Genomic DNA, 22,512 nt, shown 5'->3' with positions numbered 1-22,512 from the left:
TGGTGTAATAGCGTTTGCCTTTCAGTTTGACATTGCTGGGTGTAATGACTGCAATGGCCAAAACAGAAAATCATTTAAGAAAAGTAACTCATTTCAGCAAGAAATTGAAATCATTTGAGAGAAAACTTCACTTAATCTTTAATATCACAAAATATTTATAATAAACAAAAGCACAGAGTGACAGAAAAAAAACGTAAAAAATGACATGGTTCATTAGACAAGTTAACTCATTAAACTAACACTGACAAATAAGAGGCATACTTTAACACAGTGTAAAATAATCTTAGACATTTTTGATTTATTTTTCTCTCTGGGCCTCATCTATTCTCTCCTCCAGTATTGAGTCTGTGACTAAATAATATGTACACAGGGGAGTAAACTTTGATATCCTGTCTGAAAACACACCTATCAAACAACATGCATCATTGAGCCAATAAAACGGTGTTATAGAAGAAGAAAAATATATTATTGAGGAACCAAATTGAGTCACAAACTACTCATGAACTGCTTTTTACTGACTGGGGTGTTACGTGAAATCAATGTACATGAAGTAGGAGGTTCTCTTCTTACACTACGAAGAAACTTACATATACTTTCTGGCTGAAAGAAATCAAGAGACGAGGTGAAAAACTAAAATTCCTTTGACAACAATGTGTTGATCAGTTATTTGTTTAGATGAGGTTCTCAATTTCCTCCGTTGTCTATAGCTAAACACCACCATTCTTTAAGTCTGTCAATCGAAATGAAATGTGTGATTGAGTGCAGCCAAACTGAAATACATACTGTGCGTGATCAAATCATGTGAACATGCACTGAGTGCACAAAATATTGACACCTGCTCTTCCATCAGTGGTGTAAAGTACTTAAGTAAAAATACTTTAAAGTCCTTTTTTTGGTATCTGTACCTTACCATATATATTTTTGACAATTTCTACTTTTACTTTACTAAATTCCTAAAGATAATAATGTACTTTTTACTCCATACACTTTACCTGAATGGGCAAGACAAAATATTTAAGTGCCTTTGAGCCAGGTATGGTAGTAGGTGCCAGTCACACCAGTTTGTGTCAAGAACTGCAACGCTGCTGTGTTTTTCACACACAACAATTTCCCATCTGTATCCAGAATGGTCCACCACCCAAAGGGGATCCAGCCAACTTGACACAACTGTAGGAAGTACTGGAGTCAACATGGGCTAGCATCCCTGTGGAATGCTTTCCATGCCCCAACTAATTGATGCTGTTCTGAGGGCAAAAGGGAGGGCTGGGGGGGTGTAACTCCATATTAGGAAGCTGTCCTTAATGTTATGTACACTCAGTGTAGATTGGCAGTGTGGCACATGGTCAGATAAAAACATTCAAAACTGACTGACCTACAAGATCAAAGATATACATACATACATACTAGTCCCTTTCAGCTGTTGGTTGCAGAGTGGAGAACAGAGAAAGTGAGGGAATATACTGTGTCTAATATACAGGTCGCTAAGCTGGGGGAGGGGGGATCTAGAAGTTATATGGAATTGTTTTAAGAAGGTCATACCAATAATAATTTAGCTATTTTATTTAGAATTTTAAGACCCCTTGAAATATAAAAAAAAATACCCAAATTATTTGCTGAACATTTTTGGGGGTCTTACTGCTATTAGCCTATACAAACACATTGAATAACAGATTCACGACACGGAACAGATAGGCCCCAAAAATATCAAAAGGAAGTTTGTTTGTATCTGAGAGATATAAGAAATATCTTATTTAACCCCATATATTTGGTTAAACAGTCTCCATATATACTTCCATTCACACTAATATGACCAGGTGAAGCTGGTTGAGAGAATGGCAAGAATGTGCAAAGCTGTCATCAAGGCAAAGGGTGGCTACTTTGAAGAAACGCAAATATAAAATATATTTTGATTTGTTTAACACTTTTGGTTACTACATGATTCCATGTGTGTTATTTCATAGTTTTGATGTCTTCACTATTATTCTACAATGTAGAAAATAGTCAAAATAAAGAAAAACCCTTGAATGAGTAGGTGTGTCAATTTTTGACTGGTACTGTACATGTTCGTGACAGTCTCACCTTTCCACAGAGGAGTCATACTAGTGTGTAGCCCAAACGGTTGGGATACTACAGACAGGTGGCGGCAGATCGTCTGTACCGACTTCAGACAAGTCTCCTGACGTGTGGCGGGTGTAGGGCGAAACGGAGAACACTATGGTGTTGGTGAGAGTATCCATCCTTCCATAGAGGGGTCACTGTTCAGACACTGCAGACCATTTTGTGAGAAGACCGATTTTCGGGATGTTCATGATCTGACAAACACCGCTCTAGCTCTGTCACCATTCACCAGATGTGGAAGCGTGATATAGGCCGATGCAGTGGCTCTCTAGCTTAAACTGACTGATTTTTATGTTTAAAAAAAAATTCATTATGCCAATTGGATTTCCACGGGGGCGCGGACATCAACCTTATTAAACAAGATTATCCTTTTGATGATTGCAGTTAGCTCAGGTACAGTCTTGCAGTAGCTTTTACTGCCTCACCCCACGTAATAGGGCCTAAATGAATACAACAAATCTCTGTCTAAACCCTTGGGAAAAAACACACTTAAGCCTGGTTATATAAAAAAAAAAACTAGAATCTCCCAAAAGGCATTGCAATCTATTGCACACATCCCTTAACAGGCATAGCGACAGAGGCTGGTGGTCATGAATGGGGTGAGGGAATGACAGAAAGAAGGACACGAGAGATTGAGAAAGAGAGAGAGGGGGTACGAGAGAGTGTGTAGAATCCCAGCTGTACTGAGGAAGAACAAGGAAGTGGACCTGGAGTTGAATGAAGTTTGGCTTGCACAGCAAGTCCCTAAGCACTGACCTCACCATAGAGGGCCGGAGGCTCTTTCCCAAGACATATGAGGGTTTACGGTTTACCCTTATTATCATCCTCCTTCCACCGGGGTTTATTTCTCATCAACAATATGTCTTACTAGAGTGCGTACTTGATTTGACACTACTGTGACTGTAACATGTCCCCATTCACCTTCTCCTCCACACAGGGTAGGAGAACAATGATATGAGCCTCCTACATTCGAGTCCCGTCCTCCTCCTGCAGTCACATAGCTGCTCCAGAGGTACAGAGCCAGTTTGTGCCTCTGCACATGACCAGCAGTAGCCCCCAGTGGTCCAGTACCTGTAGGCTAGGTTGGCTGGTGCCCCTGTCCAGGCGTGTCCAGGCCCAGCCTCAGGTTTGGAATGGGGCTATAGTTTGACGTGGCTCAGGTCCTTGGAGAGACTGTGGAGGTAGGCCTCGTGGATGGCACTGAGAAACACTGGGTCATTCTGCACAGACACAGGAGAGAGAGGAGTTATCTTCCAGTAATCTTGCATAACAGTAGCAAACAAGTTTCCAGACTTCACACAACTTCTTCAGTTCATTGCAGATCTCTTAAGTAATACGTTTGGTTAACATTTAATTTGAAGGGCAGATACAGAAGGACTTCATAACCAGTTCATGAGCATTTTATAAATGCCAACAACAGCAAGTTGAAGTCTGCAGTATAAAACCCTGAACTTGACGAAGACTTCAAACACAAGGCTAGAGTCTGGGGTGAAAAGGCTTCAGCTCTCTCGCTACCTTGATGAGGTGGATGAGTGTGTCTTGTAACTGGATCCTGTTGTAGGAGGGTTGGGGGAGCTCCACCACCCCTGTGGCTGCGGGCGGAGGCGAGGGAGGGGCAGCTTTCCTCTGCAGGTCCGTTGTCTTGGCAACAGAATGCTGAAAGGCGCTTGGTGAGAGCAGAATGGAGTGCTTTGCCCCCGTAAGTGAAGTGCCCGCCCCCGGTACCACAAGACCCGCCTTCATAGGGACAGCCTTGGATGGTTGAGAGAAAGAGAGAGGGATGGAAGATGACATAGTAAGATTTCATTTTAACTATCAAAGCCATCTATATTGTGATAACAAAATCATACTAACTGGCTGGGTTTTTGACAGTTTCTGAGATTGAGCGAACATATACATTTCTTTACTCTGCAGCTGAGAAAGAAGGGAGTCCTTCAGACAGATTACACTAAGTACACACCCCCCCCCCAACAAAAAAAAGAACAGCTGGTTACCTGCACACGGCCTGTGGGCATGCTGCCGAGGGCAGCGGGCTTGGTGATTGGCTCTCTGAAGCTCTGGGGTGTGGCCAGCGGGCTGGGCAAGACGCTAGGTGTGAGGGCGGGTTTGTGGAGATCAGAGGGGCTGGGTTTCAGGTAGGCCGGTTCCTTCCCCAGGTAGGCCGACAGAGGGCCAGGTGGAGGACCGCAAGCCTCAACCCCAGATGGCGTCACCAACAGTGGGGACACAGAGTGCTGGGGTTGGGGGTCCCCTGAAGGTCCACCGGAGAACACAGGGTAGAGGGCGTAGCCTGGGCCAGGGCTCCCTCTGGCCTCCATCAGGGAGATCAGACCAGGGGTGAGGTGCCGGTTGTTTCCCCCTGGGTCTGCTGTGAGGCGGGGTGTCAGTAAGGGCTGGAAAGGGATGGGCGGAGCATAGCTCTGGGCCTGGAGGAAGCTGACGGGGGCCGAGGCAGCAGGGTCTGTGGAACTCTGGGTGGGCATGGCTGGCAGCAGGCTGGCCTCCTTCGGTAGAGAACTGCCAAACAGCTCCTCCACAGTGATCTGCCTCTGGCCAGAGTGGGAGCTCTGCAAATACAGTTACCACAGTCAATATGAAACATACTTATACAGTAAACATTCAATGACATGTAACAGTCATTTCAGTCATGTGAGAGAACACTTGTTACAGGCAGCATGTTATCAGATAGTGCAGTCATTTCAACTAGAGTGGTACGTACCTGTTCTGGCTGTGAGGCGCTGTGAGCGTGCTCTGTAGTGTCACCGGCTGTTTTCAGCGTCTCGGTGTTCACCCTCTGCTCAGCAGTAACGGACATCTCTGTTTCCCCCGCCTGAGTCTAGTTAACACACAGACATATTTATTACTTTGACATTCCTACTAGTGTGTTCAGACGAATGGAAACTGGGAGGGGTGTGTGCAATCTCAGCAATTATAACAAAGTAAAAACACTGTGCAGCAGAACTAAGATCTAAGGAAAGAGAGTGACATTAATAGAGAGTAACTAAGACAGAGGTTAACTGAGTAAGAGAAACACTCGTCCCTTATGTGTGTGTGTGTGTTTTTTTCTGGACTGTGGTCATGTGTCCGTGTGTGGCCAGATTTCCTGGGCGATGTGAAGACTGCTCCCGTCTCTCACCCTGTGGAACTCATCCTTGGCCTTGCTGAGGAGCTCCAGGATGTCAATGGAGCAGCCATTGGTCCTCCCAGGGACGTCAGCCCTCTCTGGGGAGCCCCGGTGGCCCTGCAAGGCTTCCTGCTTCACAATCCTGGAGGACAGAGACACACCAAAAGAAACACATAGTGAAGATAAACACACTAGCAAATCAGTGGGAAAACACAAATACACAACACAATCTCATGTCTGTAAAGTGATAAATGGCTCCCCCAGTGGTGTGGGTGATAATGGTTTTCTTATCTGGGTTAGTGGTTGTGTGTTTCACCGGGACATACTCACTTCACCATGAGCTGAGCGATGCGCTGGCAGTCCTTCTTATCGTAAAACCAGATGCTGTATATGCCCACTGTAGGAGGGACACCAAGACGAGAGGGAAATATGACTGACTAGAAGAGATAATGGGAGATAGAAGGGATCACTGGAGCCGCATCCCTTAGGAAGAGGGATATTTTAGTTGAAGAAAGAGTTCAGCAACTGTTTTTTATTTATTATGTTATCATTTAGCAGACACTCTTATCCAGAGCGACTTATAGTCAGTCGTAAATGCAGACATTTTCATACTTTTTTTCCGAACTGGTCCGCTGTGGGAATTGAACCCACCACCCTGGTGTTGCAATGCTCTACCAACTGAGCCAGACAGGACTTTCTGAAGAAACAGTGTGTGACAGGAGTGTTTCCCTCAGAGGCTGGTAACCTAGCAACAGTAGTGTTTGTGCTCTACCTGGGGATCCCTGGGACGTATAAACAGGTATCTCTCTCTAAACAGGCCACATTCACATGCTCTAACCTGCTGAAGCACTGATACAACCCTCCACTAAGGGAAGGCAGGACACAAACCTTGGAATCATGGTAAACAGAATAAGTCATCATCCCTTCACGAGTCTCAAAGACAGCCAAGAACGCCACTTTCCAGGATAGTCTTGCATTCCCCCCCCGGGGCCTGCAGGCACTAGAGGACTGAGGAGGAGTCACAAGGTTCCAGATAACGCTGCTCCTCTGGATGACTGGATCAGACGCCTACAGAACTACCACGGAGAGCCGACGTGCTGTATCCATCCCATCCATGAGGTGGTTTCCAGGCAGCTCCAGGCCATAGAGGCCCTTGGGCCTGAGAGACATATTTTCCCTCAGACTGAGCTCCTATGCTGGGTAGAACCGTGTTAGCATGAGGCCATGGGCGGAGGAGACCTAACAGAGGAGATGTTCCTGCTCACTGCGCACCATCAGTCTCAGAATGACTTCCGGCACAAGGGGAAGGCCATCTTCCAGAGAACCCTGGGATGTTGTCTGCTGAGTGCATTCAGAGGCAAGTCTGACTGGAGGGGTAGTGTGTGTCAATGTCTGTCTGGTAAATTTGTATGCATGTATATCTTTGCAGGGGTCAGCCTGGAAGGGGATTGAAGTGGTGGAATTATGTTATAGGGGGCATGTGTTATTTTCCTGTATGTCTGCATGCGTTTAATGTGTGTGTGTGTCTGCTGCACAGACAGGGTAGTGTTCTTTTCCATAGGACTAAACAGACAAATTTAAATAGTAGATAGTATGGTGGGATTGCAGTAAAATACATAACCCAATGGTCAAAGGGTCTGGAAGCTTTCAAGTACTCTTTTGAATTCCACACAGCTTGACAGATTTTTATAAGTTTTTGTGGGGGAGGGTTCTTTTTACCCCCTTTATTCCCAATTTCGTGATAGCCAATTGGTGGTTACAGTCTTTTCCCATCGCTGCAACTCCCGTACGGACTCAGCAGAGGCGGCGGTTGAAACACGACCCTGCCAAGCTGCACTACTTCTTGACACACTGCTCACTTAACCCGGATGGCAGCCGCACAAATGTTTTGGAGGAAACACCGTACAACTGGCGACCATGTCAGCGTGCATGCGCCCGGCCCTCCACAGGAGTCGATAGAGCGTGATGGGACAAGGAGACCTATCAGAGGAGATGTGCCCCTCGGGAGGCCTGACAGATCTTTAATGCTTGTGTGCAAGCTGTGCTTTGCAACTTAATTCCAAAAATGTGTTTAGAAAACGTTGACAACCTTCCTTATTTATCTGGGGGAAAGTTACATAGATAGCACATTCAATGCTAAATTTAGCCTAGTAATACATAAGATGTACACCCGCAGCTCTTTTAATGGAAATATAGTTATGGGCAGTTCCACAAAAACAGAATCTCTGAATATTGCGCATCTGGAATAACATAGCATTTCTTGCAGTCAATTTATTTACTAAATGTAGGCTAAATGTGGATTTGGGAACAGGAGTGGAGAAATAGGATTTATTTATTATATAATTATTTTATTATATCTTGAGAGAATGCAATGATCAGCTATACCATCTGTAGAGGTGCTGTCTTCATCATAAAATCTTATAGTGTTTCAACCACATCAAATATGTATTGTAGCCGAACTGAAATCTTATCAGAAACACGTTTGGTCGTTTTCACAGCTTTCTTTTGGACATTTTGAGCAAATTGTTTTGTTTGTTGTTGTTGCTTTGTTGTATTTTTTCCCCAGTCCGTCAACTGTATTGAATCATTTGTTCTATCGCTCTATTACATTATTTGTTTGAGTACGGGTTTATTTAGTCTTCTTGGGTAACATATAATGACAAAAGAGAAGCTACATGTATCTAATTATAGACAAGTTGACTAACAAATGGATTACCAAAATGTCAGAAATTATAAGACGAAATATATCTAAATCGGGCAACAACAAAAAAATCCATGACCACCTGTCCAAAAATTGGGCTAGGGTTGGGTACAGGCCTCAGATGTTCACTTTATCACATACACTACCTGGTCAAAAGTTTTAGAACACCTACGCATTCAAAGGTTTTTCTTTATTTTTACTATTTTCTACATTGTAGAATAATAGTGAAGTCCTCAAAACTATGAAATAACACATATGGAATCATGTAGTACCCCAAATAGGGTTAAACATATCAAAATATATTTTAAATTTGATTTTAAATTTTAAATTTTAAATTTTTCAAAGTAGCCACCCTTTGCCTTGACAGCTTTGGACACTCTTAGCATTCAGCTTTGGACACTCTTAGCATTCTCTCAATCAGCTTCACCTGGAATTATATTCCAACAGTCTTGAAGGAGTTCCCACATATGCTGAGCACTGGCTGCTTTTCCTTCACTTGCGGTCTGACTCATCCCAAATCATCTCAATTTGGTTGAGGTCGGGTGAGGAGGCCAGGTCATCTGATGCAGTACTCCATCACTCTCTTTGGTAAAATAGCCCTTACACAGCCTGGAGGTGTGTTGGGTCATTGTCCTATTGAAAAACAAATGATAGTCCCACTAAGCCCAAACTAGATGGGATGGGGTATCGCTGCGGAATGCCTTGAATTCTAAATCAATCACAGTGTCACCAGCAAAGCACCCCCACACCATAACACCTCCTCCTCCATGATTTACAGTTGGAAATACACATGTGGAGATCATCCGTTCACCCGCAACGCGTCTCACAAAGACAGCGGTTGGAACCAAAAATGTCCAATTTGGACTCCAGACCAAAGGTCAAATTTCCACCGGTCTATTGTCCATTGCTCATGTTTCTTGGCCCAAGCATGTCTCTTCTTATTATTGGTGTCCTTTAGTAGTGGTTTCTTGCCGGCATTTCGACCCTGAAGGCCTGATTCACACAGTCTCCTCTGAACAGTTGATGTTGAGATGTGTCTGTTACTTGAACTCTGTGAAGCATTTATTTGGGCTGCAATTTCTGAGGCTGGTAACTCTAATAAACTTATCCTCTGCAGCCGAGGTAACTCTGGGTCTTCCTTTCCTGTGGCGGTCCTCATGAGAGCCAGTTTCATCATAACTTTAAAGAAGGCACACCTGTTCATTGAAATGCATTCCAGGTGTCCACCTCATGAAGCTGGTTGAGAAAATGCCAAAGGTATGCAAAGCTGTCATTAAGGCAAAGGATGGCTATTTGAAGAATATCAAATAATACAAATATTTTGTTTTGTTTAACACTTTTTGGGTTACTTCATGATTCCATATGTGTTATTTCATAGTTTTGATGTCTTCACTATTACTCTACAATGTAGTAAATAGCCAAACTAAGCAATCGAGGGAGAAGGGCCTTGGTCCGGGAGGTGACCAAGAACCCGATGGTCACTCTGACAGAACTCCAGAGTTCCTCAGTGGAGATGGGAGAACCTTCCAGAAGGACAACAATCTCCGCAGCACTCCACCAATCAGACCTTTATGGTAGAGTGGCCAGAGGGAAGCCACTCCTCAGTAAAAGGCACAAGTTTGCCAAAAGGCACCTAAAGACTCTCAGACCATGAGAAACAAGATTCTCTGGTCTGATGAAAGCAAGACTGAAATCTTTGGCCTGAATGTCAAGTGTCACGTCTAGAGGAAACCTGGAATCATCCCCACGGAAAAAGCATGGTGGTGGCAGCAACATGCTTTGGGGATGTTTTTCAGCGGCAGGGACTGGGAGACTAGTCAGGATCGAGGGAAATATGAACAGAGAAAAGTACAGAGAGATCCTTGATGAAAACCTGCTCCAGAGCACTCAGGTCCTCAGACTGGGGCGAAGGTTCACCTTCCAACAGGAAAACAACCCTAAGCACACAGCCAAGACAACACTGGACTGGCATTGAGACAAGTCTCTGGAATGTCCTTGAGTGGCCCAGCCAGAGCACAGACTTGAATCCGATCGAACATCTCTGGCGAGATCTGAAAATAGCTGTGCATTAACGCTACCCAACCAACCTGACAGAGCTTGAGAGGATCTGCAGAGAATAATGGGAGACAATTCCCAAATACAGGTGTGCCAAAATTCTAAAATCCTGGTTTAGCTTTGTCATTATGGGGTATTGTGTGTAGATTAATGAGAGGGAGGGGACAATTTAATCAATTGTAGAATAAGTCTGTATTGTAACAAAGTGTGGAAAAAGTCAAGGGGTCTGAATACTTTCCGAATGCACTGTAAACTATGTGCAGAACTTCGTTCAATTTATCGAACCAGTTATTTTTTCTTATTGCTCAAGCTGCGAGCAACACCTGTGAAACTCAGACATTTCTCTCAAAACACAGGGATGTCGATTCGCACGGGACTAGTATTAACAGAGGACTGCCAAAAAACAGTAGGTTATTCTGGTTAGTCAATGTCCAGACTTCAGTTTCTCTTTAACTCATCTAAACAGTAGGCTACAGTTCCTTTGACATGCCATAGGCCTATTTGAAGTCCCGTCTTGTCACTGTCGTATTTGTATTGCGCCTCACAATCATCACACATAACATAGCCTGCTAACATCCTCTTTTACTACTTCACCAAATCTTTCCCAAACATGACTTTTCTGGCCCTCCCTTGTCTTTATTTTCAACTCTCCATTCGCAGATTTTATCCCATGAAATCAAGTTCGACAATATCCTTTTTGCGTACATTTTTTCTGCCCTTTCCAAAAGCATTATTTGGCGATTGGCTCTGCAGGCTATTTGGCACATGTACAGTTAAACCCTAAAGTTTAGGATTTTACAGTAATACCAGATAGCCTAAAAAAAATTACAATAAATAAGCCTATATAAATCGCACAATAATTATAAATGTACGGATTTAAGGTATTGTTTCTCTTTATTCAACCCGCCTGTCACCCACCCGCCCACTCGCCCTCCAGCCACACTATATAACCACGTGGACTGCGGATTATGAGTCAACCTGCGCATCACTAGTGCAGGCTGCATGGTATGAACAGTAACAAGAAACTAAAAAAAAGCTCCATCTTTAAGTTATTGCAAAGCAGCCAATGGGGTGGAAATCTCAGTCTGACTAGTGGACTATTATGGTATAGCTTACTCACAGTTAGCATTCTTGTACAGCAGGAAGGGGTCTTGGAGCTGAAACTCAAGGTCTTTGTTGATGGGCTCCACCAGATTCTCTGTGCTCAGGCGATTCATGATGGTGAAGCCATGATGAGGGGATGCACACCTGTGGACAGGTTATTGGAGAGCAATGGAGAAAGACTATTAGGCTAAATGTGTTTGTCACAAAAAATAAACAAATAAAAGCAAAGAGTGGTGACGTTGAAAAGAGAAACAGGGAGGGTGGAGGTGAAAGAGGAAGATCTAAATTAGGGAAGCGTAGACATGAGGACAGGTGGTGAGACAACCACCACAGGTTAAGAAGGGGGTTAGGCTCTAGTTAGCTAGCTAAGTATCGTTGCAACAGTGTCCCCTTCAAAAAAGGTCACCATAAAAATAAATTACCTGGCATAAACAAATAAGGTGCCTTCAATTTCGGTCTTTTCCTGAAATGGAAATAATGCAGAAAAATTACAACTTGAACTTGCTGAACACGAATCGATCAGGTAAAACAAGAATAATCACAACATGCAAAAGTTAGTTGATATTTGGTCTGGGTGCTTTCAGTTCATTAAACATTCTATGAGCTGAAAGGGTGCAAACTGCCACCAGGAAGGTGATGTTTGAACAGGTATAAAGAAAAGGTTGCCGATTTACTGCCACATGCAATTACGGAATGTTTGCTCAGGAGTATATTGATTTGGCTGATCCCTCCAGATGACCTGGATGGAATTATGTGATCCTTCCTTAACCAATAAGATGTCCCACCCAGTTGATTACTTCAAAAAGGTGAAAGTCCTCATTGGCGCTGCCCATGCTAAAACAGGCTTTTGGGCACTATCATTGGTCGTGTTCCCCTGCTCAGACGTTACATGCATCAACCAATGGTTGCGTGCCACGTCATTGACTGACAGATTGCTATAACATATGTGGTTAGCTGATGCGTTAAATACCTATCCAGGCGTTGTAAGATCCGGCAGGCGTCAGCAACGCCTGGGCAGAGGAACACGCCCCTGCTCTTGGGTTGTGACCGTTTGTATTTGAGACCACACAAACTGGTTGTTCAGAACAGCACAGTTTCCGTGGAATCAAACTTTGCACACCTGTTGTGGCCTTCTGAACATGGCCCTGATGTCTAGCTGGCTAGTTTACAGCGTTAGTACTAGTGGTACCCAGGGCTCTAAAAGATGTTGCTGTGCACCCAGGAGTTTGATTTTGGGGGCACTGTGCAACTAGGATAACAACCTCTGAGATAATAATTGTTGTCATGTTGATAAGGCTTTGCTGTACCGTTGTTTCAGAGTGCCCTAGAGAAAAAAGCGAGTGCAGATTCCATAGTGTCATGGTTGCACCATTACTACTGCGAAAACGGCTTGATTGTAGCCCAACCAGGTTGTAAAAAAACTCTGTTCCTTTCAATTGGACTGGCTTTCAGACCTATCAATCGCTCATTCATTCCAACCAATCAGGGCACTCAGAGACGCTCCAACCCTGCACACCTTATGTTAAAGCGTGTTTTGCCGTCTTTAGAAAGAAGACCTGTTTGATGCTGACAGAATTCACATGCTGCCTTTCTACTGAAGTGCTGTTCGTCCATTGGCAATTGAGTGTTGGGAAAGTTATTGTGCTAATAGGGGGTGCAATAGTAGTGAGTTATGGTTACCTTATTGTGCAGCGTAACTGTGTAGATACGTTTGCAAGTAAGAAGTTAGTATTGTTTGCTAGTGCTCGGCTAATGTTATCTCTACTGTTTATTTAAATGTACCCCAACCAAGTAAGAAGTTAGAGTTCTCCTTCTCTGGCTGTATATTCTTCATGTAGATGCTATACTATTGTATTCATTGATATGTTTATATTATGACCGTTTTCTTATCTGTTTATTGTTGTATTGCATGTATATTTATTTATTGTACTCTAACTGAATCTTAATGATTGGCGACAGGCAGTCTAGTGGTTAGAGCGTTGGGCCAGTAACCGAAAGGTTGCTAGATCAAATCCCTGAGCTGACAAGGTGGTGACAAAGTGTATAGTAATGGGCCTCAACATGAAGTTCTGATAGGACAACACTATAGTGGGCAGATCTTAGTGAATCAGCATTCGGTACTAGCGGGTGAGGGCATTCAAAGCTGACAACTCAGACGAGTTCCGAATATACATTTTTACATGGTCCTTCATATCTCCCGGATTCTGGCCTGCTATAGCTGAGATGTTGAGGTACCCCACCTCAGCCCACAACTCCACACAAAGCCGCCACACACCCGAGAATGAGCTGCGAGGCCTTACACCCCTCTCTCATCCAAGATATTTCAAGCCCTGCTCCAGGCTTCCTCAGTGGCCATGGAATGACCACACCCTCTCCAGTTGGGAGCTGCAGAGGGACTACGAGGAGCTGCTCTATGAAAGGGAAGAGATCAGGAGGGCGTACTCTAGGCCCTCCCGGCAATAGGCACAGGAGCGCCAGGTCTGCTTCTGCTCTACAGAGAGGCCCAGCTCCCCATCAGATGAAGACAACTCCAGAGAGGCTCAGCTCCCCATCAGATAAAGACAACTCCTGAGAGGCCCAGCTCCCCATCAGATGAAGACAACTCCAGAGAGCACAAACCAGCACACCAAGGTCTGCACCTCCCTCAGCAAGAGCTTTGACTAGCCATTGTTAAGGAGACCCCCACTCCAATCGTGGAGTCACAGCCAGCCGCTGCCATGGGGCCCGTTCTGGTGGCGGGGTCGCCCTGTCCTCCCAATGGGGATCCCCGACTGTCCAAGGCAGCAGTTGATTCTTTGACCACTCCTAGGATGGAGCATCAGCCTGCAGATACGCAGATGTCAAGTGCAGCCAGTATCTCTGATACTCTGCATGCATACATGGACCAGACCTTTTTCATTAAGTCCTTCATGGAAACATGCAACAATAGCAGTCCTATCATCGTACAGTCAAAAGGCTATAGCCTATTATTGAACATGCAACTCCTGTAACAAAGCAGCTAATAAAACAATTTTCAAACATTTGCCAAAATGCAATTTGTGGAAAACACTGTTCTAAACAGCACACCTAATACAAGCAGTTCCATATGTGACAGAGATGAACACTCTGTTAGAAACTCAGAAAGAGGGGGAATCTAATAGCAACAACTATGTTGGGTTGCTAATATGACTAGAATTGTGCCTTTGGATTCTGGACAACGAGAGTAAGTTGATATGAAAACCAATAGAACAGGAGATAAATGCTGGTTAATTGCATGAGGAAGTCTTTATAAAATAATTGCCTCCAAGTTTCTGTGGTTGGGTTTTCACAAGGTTAATTTGAAGCAAGGTAAGACATGCCTCATTATTTGAAGTAAAGTAAAACGTTCAGGTTTCAAACTATTCTACTGCCTCAAACTCACATTGCAAAGTGGTCAAGTGGTGGGTGACGTGCTGATAGTTAACAGTAGGCAGGCTAAGGGTGCAACCCTATGCAGCCGAATGGGAGGCGAGCCTTAATTTACCAGTCGAGATTGATAAATAGAAATAGCTCCTTTTAAATCGTTGCCACCAACGTTTGTTACACTATAGCGAGCAGATCTTAGTACTAGCGGATGAGGGCATTCACAGCCGACCTCTCAGACGAGCTCCAGCTAGCCATTTTTACACAGATCTGAACCATATTACCGGCGCACTTTTTTTCTTCCTATAACGGAAGAACTGCATTTTATGTTCATAAAACATGTTTTCATTTTTATGTATTTAAACTTTTTTTAAAACTAGACTTGCCTAGTTAAAAAAAAAGGTTAAATACATTTTTTATTTACATTTTTAATAAGAAATTATTATTTACAATGACGGGCAAACCTGGGGCGGTTCTAAAACTACTCTTTGTTAACCATTTGTCTACACTTTGTTCAGTCACATTACCTCATTGGCTAACAACTTTACCAGTATATTCAAACATTTGGGGGCACAGAAAGCAAGGAAAACGGATAGCTTCTTCAGGAGATCAATGATCACATGGTGCTTTCAAGACAACTGGTAACTCGGAAAAGTATGAGGTCAAATCATGACGTCAGTTATCTTCTGGTAGGAGCGCCATGTGTAATGATCAAGCTGTTTAATCAGCTCGTTGATATCTCACCCCTGTCAGGTGGATGGATTATCTTGGCAAAAGAGAAATGCTCACTAACAGGGATGCAAACAAATTTATGCACACATTGAGATGAATAAGCGTATGGAACTTTACGGTTATCTTTTATTTCAGCTCATGAAACCAACACTTTACCTGTTGCGTTTATATTATTGGTCAGTGTTGCTAGTACAACATGACTAGCTGAAGTGGCATGCTACGACGTAACGAACTAGCCCGTATAGCTAGTTAAGTGTTAGCTAGTTAAGTAGCGAAGTTAGTAACCCAACTAACGTTACAACAAAAGACTCGCATACTAATGTATATTTTATGACTCGCAAACGATTGTTACACAATCCCACAGGGACACGCTTGATATAGCTCGCTAACTAGTAAGCTACTTTACTAGATTGCTAATGATAAACTAAATCAGATATGGTAAAGTTAGCGCTCTAGTTAACGTTACGGAGCTGCTATCGCGCTAACTACCTTCAATAAACAGAAGAAACCAGCGACTCCTTTGGCGAGCTTACCCATTCATTTGCTTTGGAATTAAAGGTGTACAGTGCTACCTGTCCGGTAACATCGAGAAGTTTGTTGATATACGGATCTTGTTGTTGTAGAGCTGCTAGGCTCATTTTACTGGCGGTCTCCATCTTGAATACAATGCTTACCACACGGACCAATTTCTATGAACACTCCATTTCCAGTGTCCGCGGGTGGTGCACGTCGGTAGTCATGGTCCGAATGCCTCATAGTTCCGCCTCACTTTTCGTTTCATAATTATTTGGAGTGAATAACTATTGCTTGTTCACGAGAAGGTTACAATGAATTTTAGAGGTTGCTATTTTGCTATGGCCTGTCTATCCATGTAGGCCAGGGATGGGAAACTGGCAGCCCGTGGCACCCCTTCAGTCGGGGTCTCAATTTACTGTTGAGTTGGAATAATAGAATGAATACACAAGGTGTAATTTCGAAATTTGGTTGTGCATCAGCCCATGTCAGCTCAATTTTTTGGGGGATTGCAAAATGAGTCTAGCAGCCAGCTATCTAAACTTGTAGTAAGCATGGTCGAATTACCAACCAGGGTGGGGTCCATTGATCATTAGTTATATTAAAAACTGCCAACATTTGCCTCCACCATATGGAAAAATGTGTTATACAATTGCAAAATATATTCTCTCAGCCCCATGGCAAACAACGTAATGAATAATATATAGCCCCATCTGGCGGATATTCAGGCTGAGCCTAGCTCTATAAACACAATTTATATATTTTTGTGATCAAATGTGTTTTAATCAGTGGTGTAAAGTACAAAAAATACTTGAAAGTACTACTAAAGTAGTTTTTTGGGGGTATCTTTGCTTTACTGTTTATATTTTTGACAACTTTTACTTCACTACATTCCTAAAGAAAATTATGTAGTTTTTACTCCATACATTTTCCCTGACACCCAAAAGTACTTGTTACATTTTGAATGCAAACCGTGCTATTTTTTTTTTGTTGCATTGTTTGTAACTTATTTTGTACATAAAGTTGCTGCTACTGTCTCGTGTGACCGAAAAAAGCTTCTGGACATCAGAACAGCAATTACTCACTTTGAAGTGGATGAATAATTTTTCTTTAATGATTCGAACGAGAGGAATTTACTCCAGACACCCATATGCAAGAGAAAGAGACGGAAGAGGTATCGCGGAAGGAGATCAGGGTACCTTGTGAGGATCCGACAACTAGTGGCTAATCTGCCTTTGCCATTGGTCCTATTGGCCAACGTACAATCTCTGGATAATAAATCACGCTCTCTGCAGCCGATGTGAATAACTTTCACAAGGCCAGGATGTGTAATCTGAGCATGTGCTGACCAACTGGCAAGTGTCTTCACTGACATTTTCAATCTGTCCCGGTCTGAGTCTGTAATACCAACATGTTTCAAGCAGACCACCATAGTCTCTGTGCCCAAGAACACTAAGGTAACCTGCCTAAATGACTACAGCCCCATGGCACTCACATCTGTAGCCATGTAGCTCACATCTGTAGCTTTGAAAGGCTGGTCATGGCTTACATCAACACCATTATCCCAGAAACCCTAGACCCACTCCAATTTTCATACCGCCCCAACAGATCCAAAGATGATGCAATCTCTATTGCACTCCACACTCCCCTTTCACACCTAGACAAAAGGAACACCTACATGTGAATACTAGTTATTGTCTACAGCTCAGTGTTCAACACCATAATTCCCTCAAAGCTCATCACTAAGCTAAGGACCCTGGGACTAAACACCTCCCCCTGAAACTGGATCCTGGACTTCCTGACGGGCCGCCCCCAGGTGGTAAGGGTAGGTAACAACACATCCGCCACACTGATCCTCAATACGGGGGCCCCTCAGGGGTGCGTTCTCAGTCCCCTCCTGTACTCGCTGTTCACTCATGACTGCACCATCATTAAGTTTGCAGATGACACAACAGTGGTAGGCCTGATCACCGACAACGATGAGACAGCCTACAGGGAGGTCAGATACCTGACCATGTGATGCCAGGACAACAACCTCTCCCTCAACGTGATCAAGACAAAGGAGATTATTGTGGAGGAGGACAGAGCACGCCCCAATTCTCATCGACAGGGTTGTTGTGGAGCAAGTTGAGAGCTTCAAGTTCCTTGGCGTCCACATCACCAACAAAGGAGACTGAAAGGATTTGGCATGGGTCCTTAGATCCTCAAAAGGTTCTACAGCTGCACCATCGAGAGCATCCTGACGGGTTACATCACTGCCAGGTATGGAAACTGCTCGGCCTCCGACAACAAGGCACTACAGAGGGTAGTGCGTACGGCCCAGTACATCACTGGGGCCAAGCTTCCTGCCATCCAGGACCTCTATACCAGGCGGTGTCAGAGGAAGGCCCTAAAAATTGTCAGACTCCAGCCAGTCATAGACTGTTCTCTCTGCTACCGCACGGCAAGTGGTACCTGAGCGCCAAGTCTAGGTCCAAGAGGCTTCTAAACAGCTTCTACCCCCCAAACATAAGACTCCTGAACATCTAATCAAATGGCTACCCAGACTATTTGCACTTTTAGCAATTACATTTACTTTTGATACTTCTGTATATTTAAAACCACATACTTTTAGACTAGTAGTAGTATTTTACTGGGTGACTTTCAATTTTACTTGAGTCATTTTCTAATAAGATATCTTTACTTTTACTCAAGTATAAAAATTAGGTACTTTTAACACCACTGGTTTTAATTAGAAATAATAATTGTCAGCAGGGTAGCCTAGTGGCTAGTAACCGGAAGGTTGCAAGTTCAAATCCCCGAGCTGACAAGGTACAACTCTGTCGTTCTGCCCCTGAACAGGCAGTTAATCCACTGTTCCTAGGCTGTCATTGAAAATAAGAATTTGTTCTTAACTGACTTGCCTAGTTAAATAAAGGTAAAATAAAAAACATACATACATACAAAATGAAGTTACACCCCCCTCCCCAATCCCACCCCACCCGAGGATCTAAGGGATCAAATTAAATAAACATAATTCAAAATAATACAATTAATAACCAAAATAACAAAACAAAGAAACATTGACGGATAGTGAGTGTTGATGCATCATACTGCAATCATTTTTCACAAACAATGATTCAAAAACACCACCTATCCTGCTGTCAGATTAAAATAATGACTACACCAACCAAATCCATACATTTCTTTCAGATCTAGGAAAAGTGTTAGGGTCGAAGTGTTTATTTCGGACAGTGGTGGCAGGTAGCATAGTGCTTAGAGCATTGGGCCAGTAACCAAAATGTTGCTGGACCGAATTCCCCAGCTGACAAGGTAAAAATCGGTCACTGCCACTGTTCCAAATAAGAATTTGTTCTTAAAATTAAAGGTATAAATGTTATTTTTCCTCAGGACCAAATCCTATGAAGACTGTATTATTTACTAATCACCACATGGTGGCATTGCTGCAATATATTTCAACGACACCCATAATCCGTGTGGCGACACTTTTGTAATTTGGAGCTACATGTAACACTCAACCATGTGAAATCTAACGCTTATTTTAGCATAGGGGAAGACAGTTTAAAAAAACAAACTAAACACCTCAATGCGAGATTGGGCAAAGGCCTAGGCTACTCTCAGTAAAATAGATAGGCCTACCTGATCTGTAAATAGGTATACCGTTATTTGTGATAAATGAGTGTGACATGGGCGTCCAAAACCATAGGCCACAGGCTAGGCCAGCATATGAAATTGATATTGAAACTATTTCATTAGTTTGCTGAAGTAGTCTATAATGTCAGTTAGGCCAACAACATAATTTGCTTCAGTGAGGAACATAGGGATTATAATTGAGGGATTATAGCTGCTGTGAAACAGTTATCCGGCTGCAGGTAGATGTAGGCTAATCCAATAACCGGTAACCTTCCAACACATTCTAACAAAGGCCCTGCGAAAGGCTAGCGTCCTGTCATCAAACTGCCTCACGCTACATACATTGAAACGGGAGATAGGCTCTTGCTCCTATGAGCAATTCCGGCTCACACAAACCAAGGCTCGTGCAAGGCAATTTACTTACTACTTACTTTCTTACTGTCGTACTTTCAATACACATACATTTCCTGTTGATTCGTTGTAGAATGTGGACACTAAACGGCGTCGAGTGGCCTCAAAGAAGAGGGAGATGATATGGCGTTCGCTGTCGGGGTTCGAAGACACCGGGGTAAGTCATGGGAAAGTGAAACAATCTTTTCACGCCACTTCGATAACGAAGTGACTTTTTAGTAGCAGGTTAGGATAATTAGCGTATCAGGTTAGGAGGTTAAGGTTAGGAAAGGGTTTAGGGTTAGCGAAAATGACTTCGTATCGAAGTGGCGTGAAAAGAGTGTGTCCCTCATGTGGATAATGTTTACGCAATGTATGTTGCCTCATGCTGACGTCCGGCACCGTTAGAGAAAACAGCCAACAATGCATGAGTAAAGTGTACGTATAACCTACGAGCTAGTTTATAGTCATATAGGGCTACTGGGTATGTGCATAAAGCTGATGTCCTCCCCGCGAGCGTGCGTTACTATATTAACGTTATTTGAGAATGGAATAGATGTGACAGATTTATGTCGCCCCAGGCCTATTTGGAGGGGGACTATTATTTTAAGCGCCAGCTGTGTATAATAATACTTTTTTTTGTTTTTTTAGACTGAAAAGTATTGAGTTTATATTACTTTTAAGTTTTACAATGCTATATATAGCCTCTTGAAAGACAACTCTTGAAAACCAAGTGATAGAACGAGAGTGACAGAATGGTGAAATGTAACCTGTTACATGTGAACTTTGAAAGGTGTGTATGCAGGTCTTCATGTCTGACATATCCACGCAGGGAATTGAATTATGTGAGAGGGAGAAATAATAATGACATTTTAGAGCGTCATAGAGTTGCATTAAGCTATAGCCTAAACACGAGCAAAATGTGATTCGTTTTTGGGTTATAGAAATACATTTGTATTAAGCTCATAACACATTTATTGTCAGTTAGTGACTCTTATTAATCCTAAATCATGCATAATCGTGTGTGTGCGCGTGGGTGTACGTGGGTGTACGTGTCCGTGTGTGTGGTGCGACGACCTGTGTGTGTGTGCGTCATTTACGTTACCACAGGCACATTTGCCTCTGTGATTGCCCTGGGAAGTTATTGAGCAACAAATTAATTAACCTTAAACCTACACATGTTTTAATAACGTTATTACATCGTTGTCACAGTAATATTAGTGCCATAATTTATTAGTTAGATTTATTAGGGTTAATTGTATATGTTATTAGGCTATGGATGGCCTATATTGGATTGTTCGTCTCGAGACAGTCGCCCTAGTTGGAAAGGAAAGTCAGGTCGGTCAATGGTGACTATGTCATTTTAATTCATTGGCATTGGCCCAACTCCGAATCCGATTTATTTACAGCACACATCCCTGGCAGAGTACAGTATAAGGCTATTCTATAGTATAAATGCTGTCTTTAAACGGATTAGCATGGGATGCCAATCGTGCCCATGAGAGAGTGAACAGTGCCACTTTGCACACCTTGGACACAGTGTCCAAAATCACATATTCGCTTCGTTCTTGAGAGGATGGTCACAGCTGTTGCCATGTTGCTTCAGCAGGCTAAACAAAAAAACTTGAACAATGAAATGGACTTGTATGGACCACTGATCCAGGAAAGAATGTATGCGTCTGTATTTTAGCCAGCTACGATCCATCATGTGAAACACCCGGATGTTGCATTTCAAGGATGTTTGTGGTAGGCTAAATGTCTGAGGTTCTGTGTACTTTTTTAAATGTAGTAAAATCATTTGGATTGAACGTTTAGCCTATTATTCCACTTATATTGTGTTGGGTTTAGAAAGGAGTTTCAATGTGGATAAGAGAATGCAAAAAGCAGAGCAACAGCCCGAAGGTAAATACATCCCTATGATGGTTTTGACTAATTCGTCTCTGGAGCGCTGCGCTGTTGGGAAGAAACTCGTGCGCTCTTCTATAGTCTTGTGTCGGTGTTATCGCATGTGTCTCGTGGGACCTGGAGTCCTGCGCTCTTCTATAGTCTTGTGTCGGTGTTATCGCATGTGTCTCGTGGGACCTGGAGTCCTATGCTTTCCATTTGTTTTGTGCTGAGAACGTCTCAAATCTTCTTGTTTTTTATTAGCAGTATACTTCACTGATGTCTCGGTAATATATTTGAAAAATCAGCTGTATCTTAAATTTAGTCGTAAGAAAAGGTAGGTTTATTTGTGGATTAATTTGATGGAAATTTGGACTATGAATTTTGGTCTAGTTGAGAGGAAGCGGTGGAATTCTGTAGATAGAAGTAATTAAGTTGTATTTGTCAGTACATTTGATATTTTGTTATTTTAATCTTTATCTTTACTCTGCATTGTTGGAAAGGGACCCGTATTTAAGAATTTTACTGTTAGTCTACAGCAGTCTACAATTGAATTGTATTTAAAATAATCTAGACTGACTCAGTTTTGCATCAACAGTTTGTGCACATGCATCAGCGACAGATGTTGGATCAATGAATTTGTTGTTAGGATTATGTAAAACATTTCGTCGCAGTATGTGACAACAGAAATAATTGTTTTCTATAATTTTCTCATTTATGTAGCATCCATATGGTGTACTGAGCACTGACCAGCCTTCCCTTGTACCCTTTGTGTTTTCCTTAGTTGTCAAGGGAATGCTCCCTGTTCAGCTCCCCCCCCCCCCCCATCAAACAATAACAACATCACTATCCTGTTCAAGGATTTCATTGCTTTGAT

At 43.0% G+C, this 22,512-nt stretch overlaps 2 protein-coding genes across 7 annotated transcripts in view; one reads left to right on the top strand and one right to left on the bottom strand.

Moving 5' to 3' along the window:
- Positions 1-113: 113 nt before the first annotated feature.
- LOC110492332 (mRNA-decapping enzyme 1A) lies at positions 114-20,144 on the bottom strand. 6 transcript variants are annotated; one of them, XM_021566558.3, is made up of 9 exons: positions 19,793-20,144; positions 11,525-11,565; positions 11,119-11,246; positions 5,573-5,639; positions 5,255-5,384; positions 4,838-4,954; positions 4,113-4,685; positions 3,634-3,870; positions 114-3,338 (listed from the first exon to the last, which is right to left on the bottom strand). In XM_021566558.3, the coding sequence occupies exons 3-9, from the start codon at positions 11,213-11,215 to the stop codon at positions 3,258-3,260; spliced, it is 1,302 nt and encodes a 433-aa protein (XP_021422233.3). In that variant the 5' UTR covers positions 11,216-11,246; positions 11,525-11,565; positions 19,793-20,144; the 3' UTR covers positions 114-3,257. The 6 variants fall into 6 exon arrangements, with proteins under 6 accessions (XP_021422233.3, XP_090059621.1, XP_090059620.1 ...); XM_090203495.1 differs by having other exon boundaries at positions 5,573-5,679; positions 19,793-20,111; XM_090203494.1 differs by lacking the exon at positions 19,793-20,144 and adding an exon at positions 15,749-15,964 and having other exon boundaries at positions 5,573-5,679.
- The window catches only part of LOC110491111 (voltage-dependent L-type calcium channel subunit alpha-1D-like), a 119,584-nt gene continuing 116,863 nt past the window's right edge, over positions 19,792-22,512 (top strand). Inside the window, exon 1 of the mRNA XM_090203492.1 lies at positions 19,792-19,929. Coding sequence (XP_090059618.1) covers positions 19,896-19,929 — 34 coding nt within the window. The 5' untranslated portion in view covers positions 19,792-19,895. The remainder of the gene's footprint in view (positions 19,930-22,512) is intronic.

Source organism: Oncorhynchus mykiss, chromosome 16, assembly GCF_057628025.1.
Source record: "Oncorhynchus mykiss isolate SJ-2025 chromosome 16, ASM5762802v1, whole genome shotgun sequence".
Lineage (NCBI taxonomy): Eukaryota > Metazoa > Chordata > Actinopteri > Salmoniformes > Salmonidae > Oncorhynchus > Oncorhynchus mykiss.
The sequence above is the reverse complement of the archived record's forward strand: the minus strand, read 5'-3'. Positions and strand labels throughout refer to the sequence as shown.

Coding starts and splice junctions, on each gene's coding strand:
- LOC110492332 (XM_021566556.3), bottom strand. CDS start 15,871: ATGGAGACCGCCAGTAAAATGAGCCTAGCAGCTCTACAACAACAAGAT. Junction 11,247..11,524: donor ACCTTATTTGTTTATGCCAG/GTAATTTATTTT, acceptor ACCTGTCCACAG/GTGTGCATCCCCTCATCATG. Junction 5,385..5,572: donor ATCGCTCAGCTCATGGTGAA/GTGAGTATGTCC, acceptor TCTGTCCTCCAG/GATTGTGAAGCAGGAAGCCT.